Source organism: Felis catus, chromosome A2, assembly GCF_018350175.1.
Source record: "Felis catus isolate Fca126 chromosome A2, F.catus_Fca126_mat1.0, whole genome shotgun sequence".
Lineage (NCBI taxonomy): Eukaryota > Metazoa > Chordata > Mammalia > Carnivora > Felidae > Felis > Felis catus.
The window spans coordinates 77,582,246-77,596,396 of NC_058369.1; the positions used below are offsets into that span (position 1 = coordinate 77,582,246).

The 14,151-nt window shown below is 35.6% G+C and overlaps 1 protein-coding gene across 2 annotated transcripts in view; it reads left to right on the forward strand.

Moving 5' to 3' along the window:
• The window catches only part of COG5 (component of oligomeric golgi complex 5), a 310,246-nt gene that overhangs the window by 130,179 nt on the left and 165,916 nt on the right, over nt 1-14,151 (forward strand). For both annotated transcript variants that reach the window (XM_006929113.4, XM_045052258.1), the window contains exon 7: nt 6,920-7,050. In XM_006929113.4, the coding sequence (XP_006929175.3) occupies nt 6,920-7,050 (131 nt within the window). The remainder of the gene's footprint in view (nt 1-6,919; nt 7,051-14,151) is intronic.

Here is a 14,151-nt window from a genome sequence, read left to right on the forward strand (position 1 = left end):
AAAAAATGTACAAAGTGGTAGAGTCATTTTGTAAACTAGTTTGATAATTTGTATCAATAATCTTAAAAGTATAACTTTGAGTCAATTCTTTCTTTATTTCCCAAGGGAATAATTCTAGATATTACAGATTTTATATGTATTTGTGATAAATAATTACTCCATCCTAGGTAAATGGTTAAACAATTTTTGGTTCATTTATTTGGTGAAATATTGGTCAGGTATCAAAAATTGCTATTTATAAGGACTATAATAGGATGGGGTGAGTGCTTATAACATTAAGTTAATAAAGAACACATGGTAAACAAGTGTTAATTACAAATAAAAATAAGAACGAAACAACTCATGGGCATATTAAAAAGGAGGATAAGATTTTAAAGGAATATAGTAGACTTTAATTTTCAATTTTAAGCCCAACCAGGATTTTAAGTATTTTAGGAACATCTGAAGGTTGCTTGAAATTTCTCGGAGGCACATATCTGAATTGTGCTCTTTGCAAAGTTGGTGTGTAGGAGGGAGTCACTTTCATTGGTAAGTGACTATAGCCAGCTGCCCAGTTCCTGTATGTCAGTTTTTGCTTTTTTTGCTGTTTCTCAGATAAACATCCAGGGGGAGGATGTATGCTATTTTGGTGCTACTTGAGAATTTGAAGATTCTTAAATTTCTCATACATGATCATGTATATTCCAATGATCCACTTGGCTCTTGTGGCCTCTATGTTGTGAGGTTATATAATTACCCACCTTTTGAAATGTTTTTCCAGTTTCCAAAAAATCTTTCATGAGCATATTTTTAAAAGGAAAATACAAGACTTTATCCAGTTACCAGTTACTAATCCAAGCATTAAACTCTTCACATACAGTATCTTTTGTTTTTCTCCCAGTGTCGCATCTTCTGTTAATCCCATCCAGACTTTGTCCTTTTTATCTCTAGAACTTCAGTTTTTTTATTACCTGATCCATGTCTTTACTAACATGCTCATTCTTTTCTCCTTTTGAACAGATGAAATACAGTTATAACTGTTGTAATGTCCTTGTTTAAATACCGTAATCTGTGCCAGTGCTTCATACTTATTTAATATTTGATGGGAAAATATAAAAGGCAAAACCACATTTTTAATCTGTGTAGGCTACCAATACTTCCCACCAAGTTTAAGAATTAGAATATTATAAGCATGTTGTATTCCCTGCCTCTCCTAACTTTTCTAAATGTTGTTAATGTTTGTATGTGTTCCTAAATCATATATTGCATAATCTTGCATGTCTTCATATAAATCACCTCTTGCTGTGTGTATTTTTCTAAAACTTCTTCTTCCTTAATAATATGTACTGATGTACACATCAATATTGATGTGTATACCCATCATTATTTATTTTTACTCCTCTACAGTAGTATTTTGAGTGAATGCTATGTTATACTTATCTCTTCTCCCGTTGATGGTCATTTTGGTTGTTGTCATCTTTGTTTTCTTTTTAACAATGCTGTTAGGAACGTTGTACAGGTCTTCCATTTGTACATACATAAGAATTTCTCTGGGTTATGTGCCTACAAACTATGTATTTTGGTCATACAGTATTTGTATGGAATCTTATTAGATTATCCCATAAGCAGAATCATTGATTTAAAGGATAAGAATTCTGTTATTCTCTTAGGCTAGCCACCTTATTTTAATTCTTTAAATTATTTTTCTTTATTTCCCATTTACTCTTTAATTTAGTTTTATTTGTTATGAAAATTATACGTGCATAACATACTCAAATAGTTGTACAAGATATGTTATTAAAATGCAGCAATCCTCTGCCCCATTTACTTTTCCCCAGAGGCAGCCATTCTAACATTTTTGCTGATTCCTTTGGTATTTACATCCATATCTCTAACTAATCTGCCCATATTTCTACTGGTTAATTTGTTAAAAGCTTCTTTGGCTTCCTACAAAGAAGCATGAAGATTTAGCCTCTTTCATTTCTCCTGATTTTGAGCACCATCCCAGCTTTACACATGAACTCTTCCCTCATCTCTTTTTTTCCAAATCAATAATTTAGTGCTAACATTGTTATGAATAGTAAATGCAGAACCGAATCATGTACCAAACTATAATTACCCTTCTTTTTGTTTCTTTTAAACAAAGGAGGATGATGGTAGAGGAAGAGGCAGTAAGGGTTTTGGAATCAATAAGGAGGATTTGTGTTGCAAAATAGAAAGAGAAATTGTTAGCTAACAGGAAGCCATAGATTCCGTGAGTGGGAGAGGAACATGAGAACATTTATTCTGCCAGCCATGTGTAGTACCGATTAGAACACTGAAAGCCTGTTAAAATGACAAGCATATAACTTAGTAACAAATAATTTTTATGCCACTGAGATATTGGGTTAATCTTAAAACCAAAGAAATAAAAAGAAATGGGCAGTCCCAGGAAATAATATACGAATCAATCGCTGAAATCAAGTGACTGCCTGGGGTCAAAGCATATGAAGGTTGTTCTAAAGTTTTAGTATTTTAGACCAGGACAATGATAGTAGGGGAAACTAGAATTTATTTTTTAAATATCAAAGAGTTGTGTACATTTGACAAAAAATTGTTTATGTTTATATTACCCATCCTCTTGCTATGTGTCAGGTGTTTTGGTTGAATTCCCTTTTCTCTAATATTAGGCTAAATTTATCTCAGTTTAATTAAACAAAGGATGAGCATTATCATTTCTTTTCTGTCAAAATTAGTCTCATTGTTTCCTCACATGTGAAGGGATGATAAATATGTTAAATCCAAATGATCACTTTAGTTTCCTCATACGTATTTTCATACATGAATTCCAATAGGTATCAGTATTAAGTGGCTAGAAAGAGAATTCTGGCTGTGTAGTCCACATTTATTAAGGTTCACTTGTTAAACTGTGTTTAATGCTGGCATATTTCAAAATTTGGCATTTTAGCACATTTTATATATTTTTAAATTTTTCCTCTTTTTATTAAACCAGAATATGAGGGTTTTTTTTCCAATGCTGTCATTGTTTTAATCTGGCTTAATTTAATTCCATGAACAGTTAATTCTGATGTGATTTTTACATCTTTATCCTTTCAATGAGCAAATTCGAAGACTGTAGGAGGAATACTATGTATCCTTTGAATGTAAGGTTTTCATTCTGAGGCTTCTGGGATTGTCCTGGATTGATCTAGTGAAAAGATTCAAGTCACACCTAGATTTGAATTGTTCTTTGCTGCCTAGTAGCCAGCTGAATTTCTTAATAATTTAATAATTCTAGCAAGGTTGTTTAGAATGTCACAAAAAATATATGCATACATTAAAATAATAAAAAGACATTTTGTGTCCAATTTAATGCCCCCTACATATTATGTGTTCAAAAATTATAGTTATTTTTATTGGAATCATCTTCATCTTTTTGTCCTTGGCTCCAGTCCCTAGATGTGCTTTACAAAGAGCAGATGTAAAAAGATTTGAAACACTGATAGTGATTGTGTGCAACAGTTAATCAGGAGGGGAGAATTTAGTGTAATCTCTCTATTCTCCTGGGTAGGTGGGTGGGGGGTGTTGCTACATTTTTTAACCTGTTGTCTCCACCCCCCCCCCATCACCCCAACCCCCGCCATTTGTACACTTACCTCTTTTGTGGAGTAATCGGTCAGGAAAATAATAGGGCTTTTGCTCCCTCCCAGCCAATAGAATCCTTTGTATTACAAATGTAGCATGTATTTTGGTTACTTTTTAGAACAGCTCTAAATGTAGTGTGGATAAGCAGGGGATGGGGCAGTGGGAGAGGGAGGTGGTTAGATAATGTGTTGTTTACCTTAAAAAGGTGTTGGAATTAATAATTTATATTCTTTATCCCCTACTAGGTGGTAGACTTTGCAAAGATATACAGTGTATTTACTTTTTCTTTTTGTTCCCACAACACCTGGCATAATACATTTTATCTTTATCTTTCAGTGGTTATAACTTTGTGCTTTTTCTTCCTGTCATAGAGTTTGATACTTTGGGTCAGAATTTAGGTCTGATTCATTTCTGTGGTGTTTGTGACTAATAAATGTTTGATACCCAAATAAATGGTTTGAATGAATGATTTGAATTGTCTCCAGAGTGACAGATCAGCATTCACAAGAATAAAGCACTGTTTGGTTTTGTCTCTAGAGACATGTAACTGGAAGGAACCTTAGGGTTTATGTAGTCTAGCTTTTCATTTTTCAAATAAAGTAACTGGTACCAAAGATTGCAAGACTTAGATTCAAAACCAATCCAGCTAGGGGCGCCTGGGTGGCGCAGTCGGTTAAGCGTCCGACTTCAGCCAGGTCACGATCTCGCGGTCCGTGAGTTCGAGCCCCGCGTCGGGCTCTGGACTGATGGCTCAGAGCCTGGAGCCTGTTTCCGATTCTGTGTCTCCCTCTCTCTCTGCCCCTCCCCCGTTCATGCTCTGTCTCTCTCTGTCCCAAAAATAAATAAACGTTGAAAAAAAAAAAAAACAACAAAACCAATCCCGCTATATCTCTTACTCATAGTGTCCTTTCCTTTTTTTTTTAAACTTAATTATGATATTTTTCTTCCCTAGATAACAGAAAAAAAGAAGCACACTGATAACCAGCTTGAAAAGAAAATAATACTTATTTTCTATTGTTTGTATGTCTGTAGATTTTTAATTGAGTTTTTAATGTTTTTAATGTTTATTTATTTTTGAGAGAGAGAGAGAGAATATGAGACAGCAAGCATGAGTGGGGAGGGGCAGAGAGAGGGAGAGAGAGAATCCCAAGTAGGCTCTGTGCTTAAAACACAGACGTGAGGCTTGATCCTATCAACTGTAAGATCATGACCTGAGCCAAACTCATGACCTTGAGTTAGACATTAAACAGACTGAGCCGCTTAGGAGCCCCTCTATGTCTGTAGTTTGATTGTGTATTGTCTAGTAAGAATTTTTAGGGTAAACATAGCATTTCCTCGTTGATCATTATCATGACTGGGGTCAAATAGAGTTTCCTCAAAATTCTCTGAAAATTTTTAAAAATAAAAATTCGGAGTAGAAACATTTTATAATTATAATCCACCCTACATTTAGACCTTAGATTGATATATAAAGTACTTTGGCATTTATTAGCTTATTTTGATTCTGATGATAGTCTTAAAAGTTATGTAGGGCATGACTTGTATATTGTTGGCATTTTACAGATGAAAAAATTGAGGCTCAATGAAGCTATGTCGTGTGACTGTGATCACCTAGTGAGTAAATTAGGAGGCAGATTCCTAAGCCCATAAATGTTTAAAGGTTTTTAAGACCCTATACACTGTGGTAAGCCAAAGTTTCTTTAGATATACACATTAAAAAAATGCTCATGGTTGAGGTCTGATTAGCAATAACCACTATTCAGCTGTCCTTTTATTTCATTACCTTGTGTCATCTTGTGTAGAACTAACTATATATACCGTGTTCAATCAGTAGATATTTGAGTGCTACTAAGTGCTTAGTTAGCATTGTACTGGATGCTTTAATGTAATTTGTTCTAGGTAGTATATGACTCTAAGTGAAAAATGATAGTTTGTAGGTGCTAGGAATATATTTTAATAAGACTTTAAAATTCAGTTCCAATTAAAAGTATTTAGTGAAAAACACATTTGATATTCTGTTGAGTAACTAGAAAACAAAGTAATACTCTATCTAAAGCAATTCAATTTTTTAGAAATAATTTATTTTGTTAAAATAGAAAATAGAGTTTTATGGGGTGCCTGGGTGGCTCAGTCAGTTAAGTGTCCGACTCTTGATGTCAGCTCAGGTCATGATCTCACTGTTCTTGAGACTGAGCGGCACATCTGCCTCCACGCTGATAGTGCACAGCCTGCTTGAGATTCTCTCCCCCTCTCTCTTCCCCTCCCCCATGCACGCACATGTGCACACTCTCAAAAATAAACTTAAAAAAATTGAAAATAGAGTTTTAGAACTGTGTCTAAGCTCCTTAATGAAATCTTGACCTTAAATTTTAGCACTTTAGTTACCTTAGATATGTCCAAGATTGAGTCAAAAAATAAAGGGCACCTGGGTGGCTCAGTCGGTTAAGTGTCTGACTTCGGCACAGGTCATGATCTCATGGTTTACGAGTTTGAATCCCAAGTCGGGCACTGTGCTGACAGCTTGGAGCCTGGAGCCTGCTTCAGATTCTTTGGCCCCCCTCTCTCTCTGCCCCTCCCCCACTCGTGCTCACGCTGTCTCTCAAAAATAAATAAACATTAAAAAAATTTAAAAAATATATAAATAATTTTCTCAAATTCTAAGTATGCAGAGACAACTATTATTAACATCTTGGTAGAGATCTTTTCATGCTTCTTGCTCTGTATATGTAATTCTATAAGTAGAATATAATTTTATAAATACAATATGTCTGATTCTATAAAGAGTTAATTGTGTAAATTTTTTTATTCAGTGATAGGAAAATACTTCAATGTAAGTTGCTATTAGGTCTGCGTAATCATATAAACCTGCAGCATTGTAAGTGCTGGTTTGCTAAATTATTTTTTGATTTATTAATTTTTCAAATGGTGGATATTTGTTTCAAATATTTTGTTACTATAGAAAAACTTTTAAAGCTGTCTTACAGCTTGAGAAATTTCTAAGATTATCAGGATGTTTCTTTATAATTAAATTTGACACTAATTTTTATGTAATGTGTTGACATTATTTAGAATTTACTATAATCATAATTTCTACTCTTGCTTTACCAACTCATTCTTAGAACATTTTGCTTCAGAGTAAAGTTTTTTTATTTAAAAAATAGAAAATGTTTGGGTAACTGTATTTTTTTTAAATAGAGATTTTGAAAGTGAATAGTGTTCAGCAAATCTATAATATTTTGAAGAAGTGAGACATGATATTTCAATACCTTGATATTCAATATTGAAATACTTAGATGTGTGTGTGTGTTTTTAATAGATTACCTTTCTCAAGGAATCGATCTTTCTGGAATAGAAGTAATAGAAAATGATCTACTTTTTATTGCAAGAGCTCGACTTGAAGTGGAAAATCAAGCTAAGCGCCTACTGGAACAGGGTGTGGAGACCCAGGTAATAAAAGTAATACCACTTTTTTAATGTGAAAAATATGTCATAGAGTTGATGAAGATTTGATTTTGAGGTTAAAAAACTAATCTGTGTCCTCATCCCTGAGGAACTGTGTGTACAGTTTGCATTGGAGAATAGGGTCTAAAGTAAGTACAGGGAAAATGTATTTATTAATACCTATTTATTTCATTCTAAAAATAGACTAAGATTTCTGGTATGTAATATATATGAGATATAGTTTCTGTAATGTATATATGTAGATAGAGAGTTAATACCTGTTGAATATGCTTATTTTGTCTGAGGAACTGTTACTTAATTAAGCCTTTCAGCAACCCAGTAAGGTAGGTATTATTATTTCCATTTTACAAATGAGGAAACTGAGAGCTTAAATAATTTGTTCAAGATCACACAGCTAACACATGGTATTGTTTGGAACATAGACCACTCTAACCCCAGAACCTTGCACCATTAATAATCAATGTACTATAGTTAAGAAAAAAAAAAAAAAGTACTTTGATTTGAGATTTCTCCGAAGGTGTCATTTTCCTGATGCTTAATGTTCTGAAACCCAAAGGTGTTGATGTAGTTGAATCAGCAAATTAGATGTAAATCTCATTCGTTCTACATTTGTATTGCATTGCACCCACACGTTTTCTCCATTTGTATTGGATCCAAATACAATTATTAGTGTCTATTTTTTATTCACATCTTTTAAACCAGGAATTCGTTTTGTGCATTTATATTGTACAAAAATAATCTTATAAAGATTCTTTAAGTAGTCTCTAAGTCAGAAAGGTACTTATTTGACTTCTGATTCTTCATTTATAATTCAAAAAGCATAACTGAATGTCTGTTACCGTTTTAAATAAATTTTTTATTATCTGCATAATGAAAAGTGAACAAATGATCTGTACATACAGAATGAAATGCCACATACACATAAGGAGTGAAGTAGCACAGTGTGAACACATCTATGCAATACAGACCCAGGGCAAGAAATAGGAAATTCCCTGTGCTCCTGGTCACTGCCCTCCTTTCCCAGAAGCCACCATGATTGCAGCTTCTAATACTAGAGCTTGGTTTTACCTCCTGTCAGTTGTTCTAACTTCAGATCTATGAAGATAACACAGTTCTACTGTTAAAAAATAAGGTACTGGGGGCGCCTGGTGGCGCAGTCGGTTAAGCGTCCGACTTCAGCCAGGTCACGATCTCGCGGTCTGTGAGTTCGAGCCCCACGTCAGGCTCTGGGCTGATGGCTCAGAGCCTGGAGCCTGTTTCCGATTCTGTGTCTCCCTCTCTCTCTGCCCCTCCCCCGTTCATGCTCTGTCTCTCTCTGTCCCAAAAATAAATAAACGTTGAAAAAAAAAATTAAAAAAAAAATAAGGTACTTGTGTACATCAAATTAGAGAAGATAACTTTTCAAAGAAATATTCAGGGAATTCCAAGTCAACTTTGATTTAAGGTGACTATTTGTATAGAAAATTGATGTCGCCTGGCTCATTTAGTTGTGAGAAAGGTAACAATTAACTTTTCAGAAAGTGCAGTATCACAAGCCTTTTGTATTCATCTAATGTCCATATTGTCACTACCTCAGAGATTTCAAGTTTTATATATAACTACTGTTTAAAATTTTTCCTGTGAAGTTCTATTGCTATATATGTATGTGTGTGTATATGCTTATATCTTTAATTTATGCAACCCTTAATATTTTATTATATTTCAGAGTTGTGGGAATGAAAGCAAAAATGGTTGAAAAGAAGCATTACTAAAGTTTGTTGAACAAAAATATTTTGCAGTAGGGGTGGGTGATTTTAACATGTTACAAAGGAATGGCTACTTAAAAAACAAACAAACAAAATTAAACAAAGGAATGGCTACTTTTAAAGGTTTATTTTTTACCATAGGCTCATATATTTTAAAGGCAGGAAAGTCTTTTCTAGGATAATTGTTCCTAATTAAACTCGATTTTAGATATGTTATTTTGTGTACATTGTGCAGTTGTTGAATTTGACTTTCCATCAGTTTTTAAATCATATTAAAATTAAAGTAGAAGTGATAAGATTTTAGGAAATTAATATCCTTAAATGTTAACAGTGTTATGTATTTGGATTGTATACAGTTAGTCAAAAGATGATTAAAGTAGATAGATAACTTGTTGTTTAGCTAATGGCCTATGTCTAATCAATAAGATTGTTAGAAAGATAAGGAAGAAAAAAATACATAAAAATACTGTGTGTCTACACAAGTAGATGTGGAATGATCTGCGTGGATCTGAGAACAGGGACCGGGGGCTATAATTTTGTATGTCTCAGTGTGGTTTGGAGGGGGGCAGATTCTGCTCAATGGATGGGAATATCATCTCCCTGTTAGGCTGTATGGATTATGTTAGCAGAGTTTGTTGTTTGCTGGTATCATCCAACTTGTTTGTCTTGTTTAGATTCCATAAGTATAAAGTAACTAACCTGAATATAATTGGGCTTCGTACACAATTTTCATAAAGGGAGAAAATGTACTGATCTGCCAGTAGTAACATTCTGGTTCATTTTGCAATTTATACAATATTTCTCATGTGTAAATTGACACTGGTGTTTATAACCTCATTTATTTTTGAATTCAGTCATGTGTGTGTGTGTCTCTCTCGGACCTGAGTCCTCTGGGTTATTTTTACAGTGTTAGCTTTCTGGCTTGGCAGAGCTCAGAAGATTAAACCCTCATCAATAATGATGCTACTGAGATAATGTTTCTTGGGAAGCAGGGTGTCTCAGTGGAAGGAGTCTGTTTGGAGACCCCCCTCCTTTCCTTTTAGAAACCAGCAAGACAGAGGTATTATCCAGCTGTGTCAGCAGGCAGTTCAGGAATTCAGAAAGAAACTAACCTTTATTGAATGCATATTCTTTGCCGGGATTTGTGTTAGTCACTTTACATTTGTTATTTCAGTCACGGTAACAAATATGTGAGGAAGATACAATTATCCACTTTTGATAGTTAAGGAAAACAAAGCCCTGGAAAGGTTAGGAAATTAGCTGAAGATTACACAGCTAGCAAGTGATAGAGACATAGTCTGGAATGCCTGCTTTCTACCTTGCTTTATTAAGAGCGAGCAGTTTATTCTAATTTTGTTAAATAATCGTATTTTAAATTATTTGACAATTTGTGAAGCAGTTTACATTGAAAAAGGAATTTTTATAGCCTAAAAATTTCTTTGGGAAGTCTCCATGTGATGACTAATTAAACCAGTTCTTCTGTATTCTTCAGAATTTTTATGTTTCTCTGGCCAACTTTATTTTCCTATTATCTGACGTTAGTGTTTCAGGCCATCAGTCTTCCCCACCTCACCCCATTCTACAGTTTACCTTAAGCAGATGCCCTTAATTTCTACTTTGTACAGGCACCTTTTGCACCACCTGTGGTGTGGGTACTGTTTCTTAGGAACCTTATCTCCTCGTATTTCCAGCTCTCCTTTCTGTTTTTATCCTCTCCCTGTGCTCTTTTCCTTGTCATCAGCATTTCAACACGAATGCTTGCTGCCAGTGTCCCCTGTGTTCTCTGCTCTTGAGGGTCACACACTTGCTTTTAGTCCTTCACGTGCTTGCCTGCCTGCCTGCCTTCTTTAGGGCTTTCATGTTCCTTTTATGCCTGGAATACTCCTTCCACTTCCCATTAAAAAAGATGCTGCAGCTTATATCTATTTTATTCTCAAATCTTATTCTCCCATTTGTCAGACATCATTGAAATAGTTAAACATACCATTAATATTTATTGTAAATAAAGACTAAAAGAATGGCAGCATTTTAATTTGAAGTACTATTGCATTCATAAAATATTGCTCACTTACTGGTTTATAAGCTTATAACATAAACAGAGATTTTCAATAAATAAGGAACTTGAAAAATTACATGTCATCGATCGCATTTAATAATCAACTTCTGACATTGGGTTTCTCAAAAACGGTGACATTTTTTTGAGTATGTAGTTGATGGCTACCATTTTCAGTCTCAGTTAATTGTAAAACTTAACTTTATTAAAAGAAAGTTAGTGCATTTTCTTTTCCAAAACCGAAATGTTCATAAAGATAGATAATTTTGCTTTGATCATTACTGTTTTTTCTAGTTAATTGGTTAAATGTGCTGTTTTCATTTGTAGATTTTAAATAGCTTTGTAGTATCATAAAGTCTCTACTACAGTAGTTAAAAGTTTCTGGTTTTTTTTTTTAATTTTCTTTTTTTAACCTTTATTTATTTTTGAGACAGAGAGAGACAGAGCATGAACGGGGGAGGGGCAGAGAGAGAGGGAGACACAGAATCAGAAGCAGGCTCCAGGCTCTGAGCCATCAGCCCAGAGCCTGACGCGGGGCTCGAACTCACGGACCGTGAGATCGTGACCTGAGCTGAAGTCAGACGCTTAACTGACTGAGCCACCCAGGCGCCCCAAAAAGTTTCTGTTTTTGAAGCTTAAACTAAATGGCTACTTAGATAATACTGAGAAACTGTTGTGTCTTCCTACATGAAAAATCCGGAAGTAGACTGCTCTCACGAAAGCCGTATTATTTCTATATGGAAAAGATGCATAGTGGTATCACTACCATTTTCTTCACTAAAGGTTTGGAAGGATTGATGACTTGGACTGCATCCTCTGGTGAAGCATACCATATCAGCACAATACAAAAATATATTCTTTACTTCACGTGGCCGTCTTTGTCACAAGCGTGGGGCTACACATGGCCTCCATCTACAGCTCTTCGTTGACTCCTATTTCTCTCTCTTTGCTACTGATCCTTAGAATCTTTCACTGACAGAAGCCAGACAAAGAAAGAGAACCTTATGATATTTTCAGGATTGCAACAGATTCATTACCTCAAGCTGTAACTAGCTTTCAAAAATAGGTGACAGAGATTTTGATCTGGACGAGTTCCTGCATCACCATAGATACCAGGCCTCCACAGTGAAATGATGACATTTTAATTAGAAAGACGGCTTTAACTTGTGAATTAGAAGCTTTCTCAGTAAACAAGTGCAGGACTTACTGAGGGTCTAGGATGGGGGAAGATGTTGTACTTGTCTTTAAAAGTCATCAGGGAGAGGGTCTCTGTGATCTGTTCTTTCACAGCTCAGTACTCGGCTATAATCTCCCTATGTAATTGTTGTCAGTGCTAGGAAGAAAATGTCTGTGAACCTGCCTTTTCCCTGGGGGCAGAAAACCTCCTTGATCCTTGATCAAGCCCAGGATTCTGGTGCTTACCAGTTGACAGCTAAAAGTAGATCACAACAGCATGATCTTGACAGATTTTCTAAGATGACAGTGTAGAATTAAAGTTGAGTAGATAAATGTCTACATAGCACACAGTAAGTGCTTATATTGTGAACTTTGTGCTTTTGTAAAAAGAATTTTGTAAAATTCTCCGTGCTTCTAGCATAGAGAGGGTACCAATTCAAGTGCATTGTGTTCAAGATCTATAGAAGTTAAACATTTCCTAAGCTTCAAAAACACTGGCAAAGTTGAACAATGAAAACGTGACTCTCTTTGTAGCTAATTATGGTAGTTTAGTATGCAACACTTCTTTTGTGATATTTTTCTTCTTTATGAGCCTGGCAAACACCAATAGTAGACTCAGTGTCAGTTAATTTGTAAAGCTGATATCTGCTTTCAGAGGTCTACTTTTCTTTCCTTGGCTGCTGGAAGTTTTCCTGGCTGGTCCCATGAATTGTAGGACAGATCTCACCTTTTGCATGTTTCGTCCCAATGTAGTTTTTGTTATTTTTCCATTTGCTAAGTATAGAGTGTCAATAATTTTTCAACTCTTGTTGAAGCATTTTTCTTTTTATTTATTTTTAAAATTGAATTGACATACCATATCCTATTAATTTCATCTGTACATGATAGTGATTCAGTATTTTTAAATGTTATGAAATGGTCACCGTAAGTGTAGTAACTGTGACCATACAAAGTTATTACAGTGTTACTGACTATATTTCCTATGCTGTACATTACATCCCCATGACTTCATTATTTTATAACTGGGAGTTTATACTTCTTGATCTCCTTCACCTACTTTACCTGCCCCTCAGTCCCTCTCTCATCTGGTAACCAACAGTTTGTTTCCTGCATCTGTAAAACTGTTTCTGTTTTGTTTTGTTTTTTTAGGTTCCACATATAAGTGAAACCATGTGGTATTTGTTTTTCTGTTTCTGACATTTCACATAAGATCCATCCATGTTGTAAAAAATGGCAAGAATTTTTTTTTTAGCTTTTTATTTTATTTATTTTGTTAAAGTAAGCTCTATGCCCAATGTGGAGGTGGAACTCCTGACCCCAAAGTGCTGTTCTGACTAAGCCAGTCAGGCACCTCAGATTTCATTCTTTTTTATGGCCATTCCATCGTGTATATATACCACATCTTTTTAATGTGTTCCTCTCAGTGGACACTTAGATTGCTGTCATATCTTGGCTGTTGCAAATAATGCTACAGTGAACGTAAGGGTGCGTATTTCTCTTCAAAGTATTTTTACAGTGGAGAACGGAGTCTGAAGTTTGAGGTCAGCACGGGGTGGTCCTCCTGCAAGTAAGCAGGGCAGAGACCTGGGAGTGGACCTTGAGGCCTGAGGATCCCTTGGGTTGCACAGGAGAAGCATTTCCCCTGCTTGGAGTGCATTTGGTAGAGGTGGTACAGCTCTCTGTGGGCAAAAGACCTGATGAGCACCATCAAGCTACCACATTCACCAGTATGGGAACAAAGACATCTGCTAAGTGCAGCAAACCCTGGTGTTGGTTGTGTGTTGCAATTCACCATAAACTCTGAACCGCTGCTTCTTTGCTGGCAGCATGAGTGTTTCCTGGGACAAGCAGGCCCTGGCCACAGTGCTGCGAGACTGTGGGTCTATATAGATGCCCAGAAGATCACTGTGGGTCTGAACTGCAGGGGTCTGAAGTATGGGGTTTTGAAACATAGCCGGACCTGAGATAAAACCCCAGAGAGAGGTGCCGCCTGGTAGACAGACAGCTTGGACACAGACAGAGAAGGCAGGGAGCTGTCAGAAACAGGAGACACTGGAGGGGTGACTTATTGCATGTCTGTGAGGGTGTGAACTTCCTGCCCTGGAGATGAGA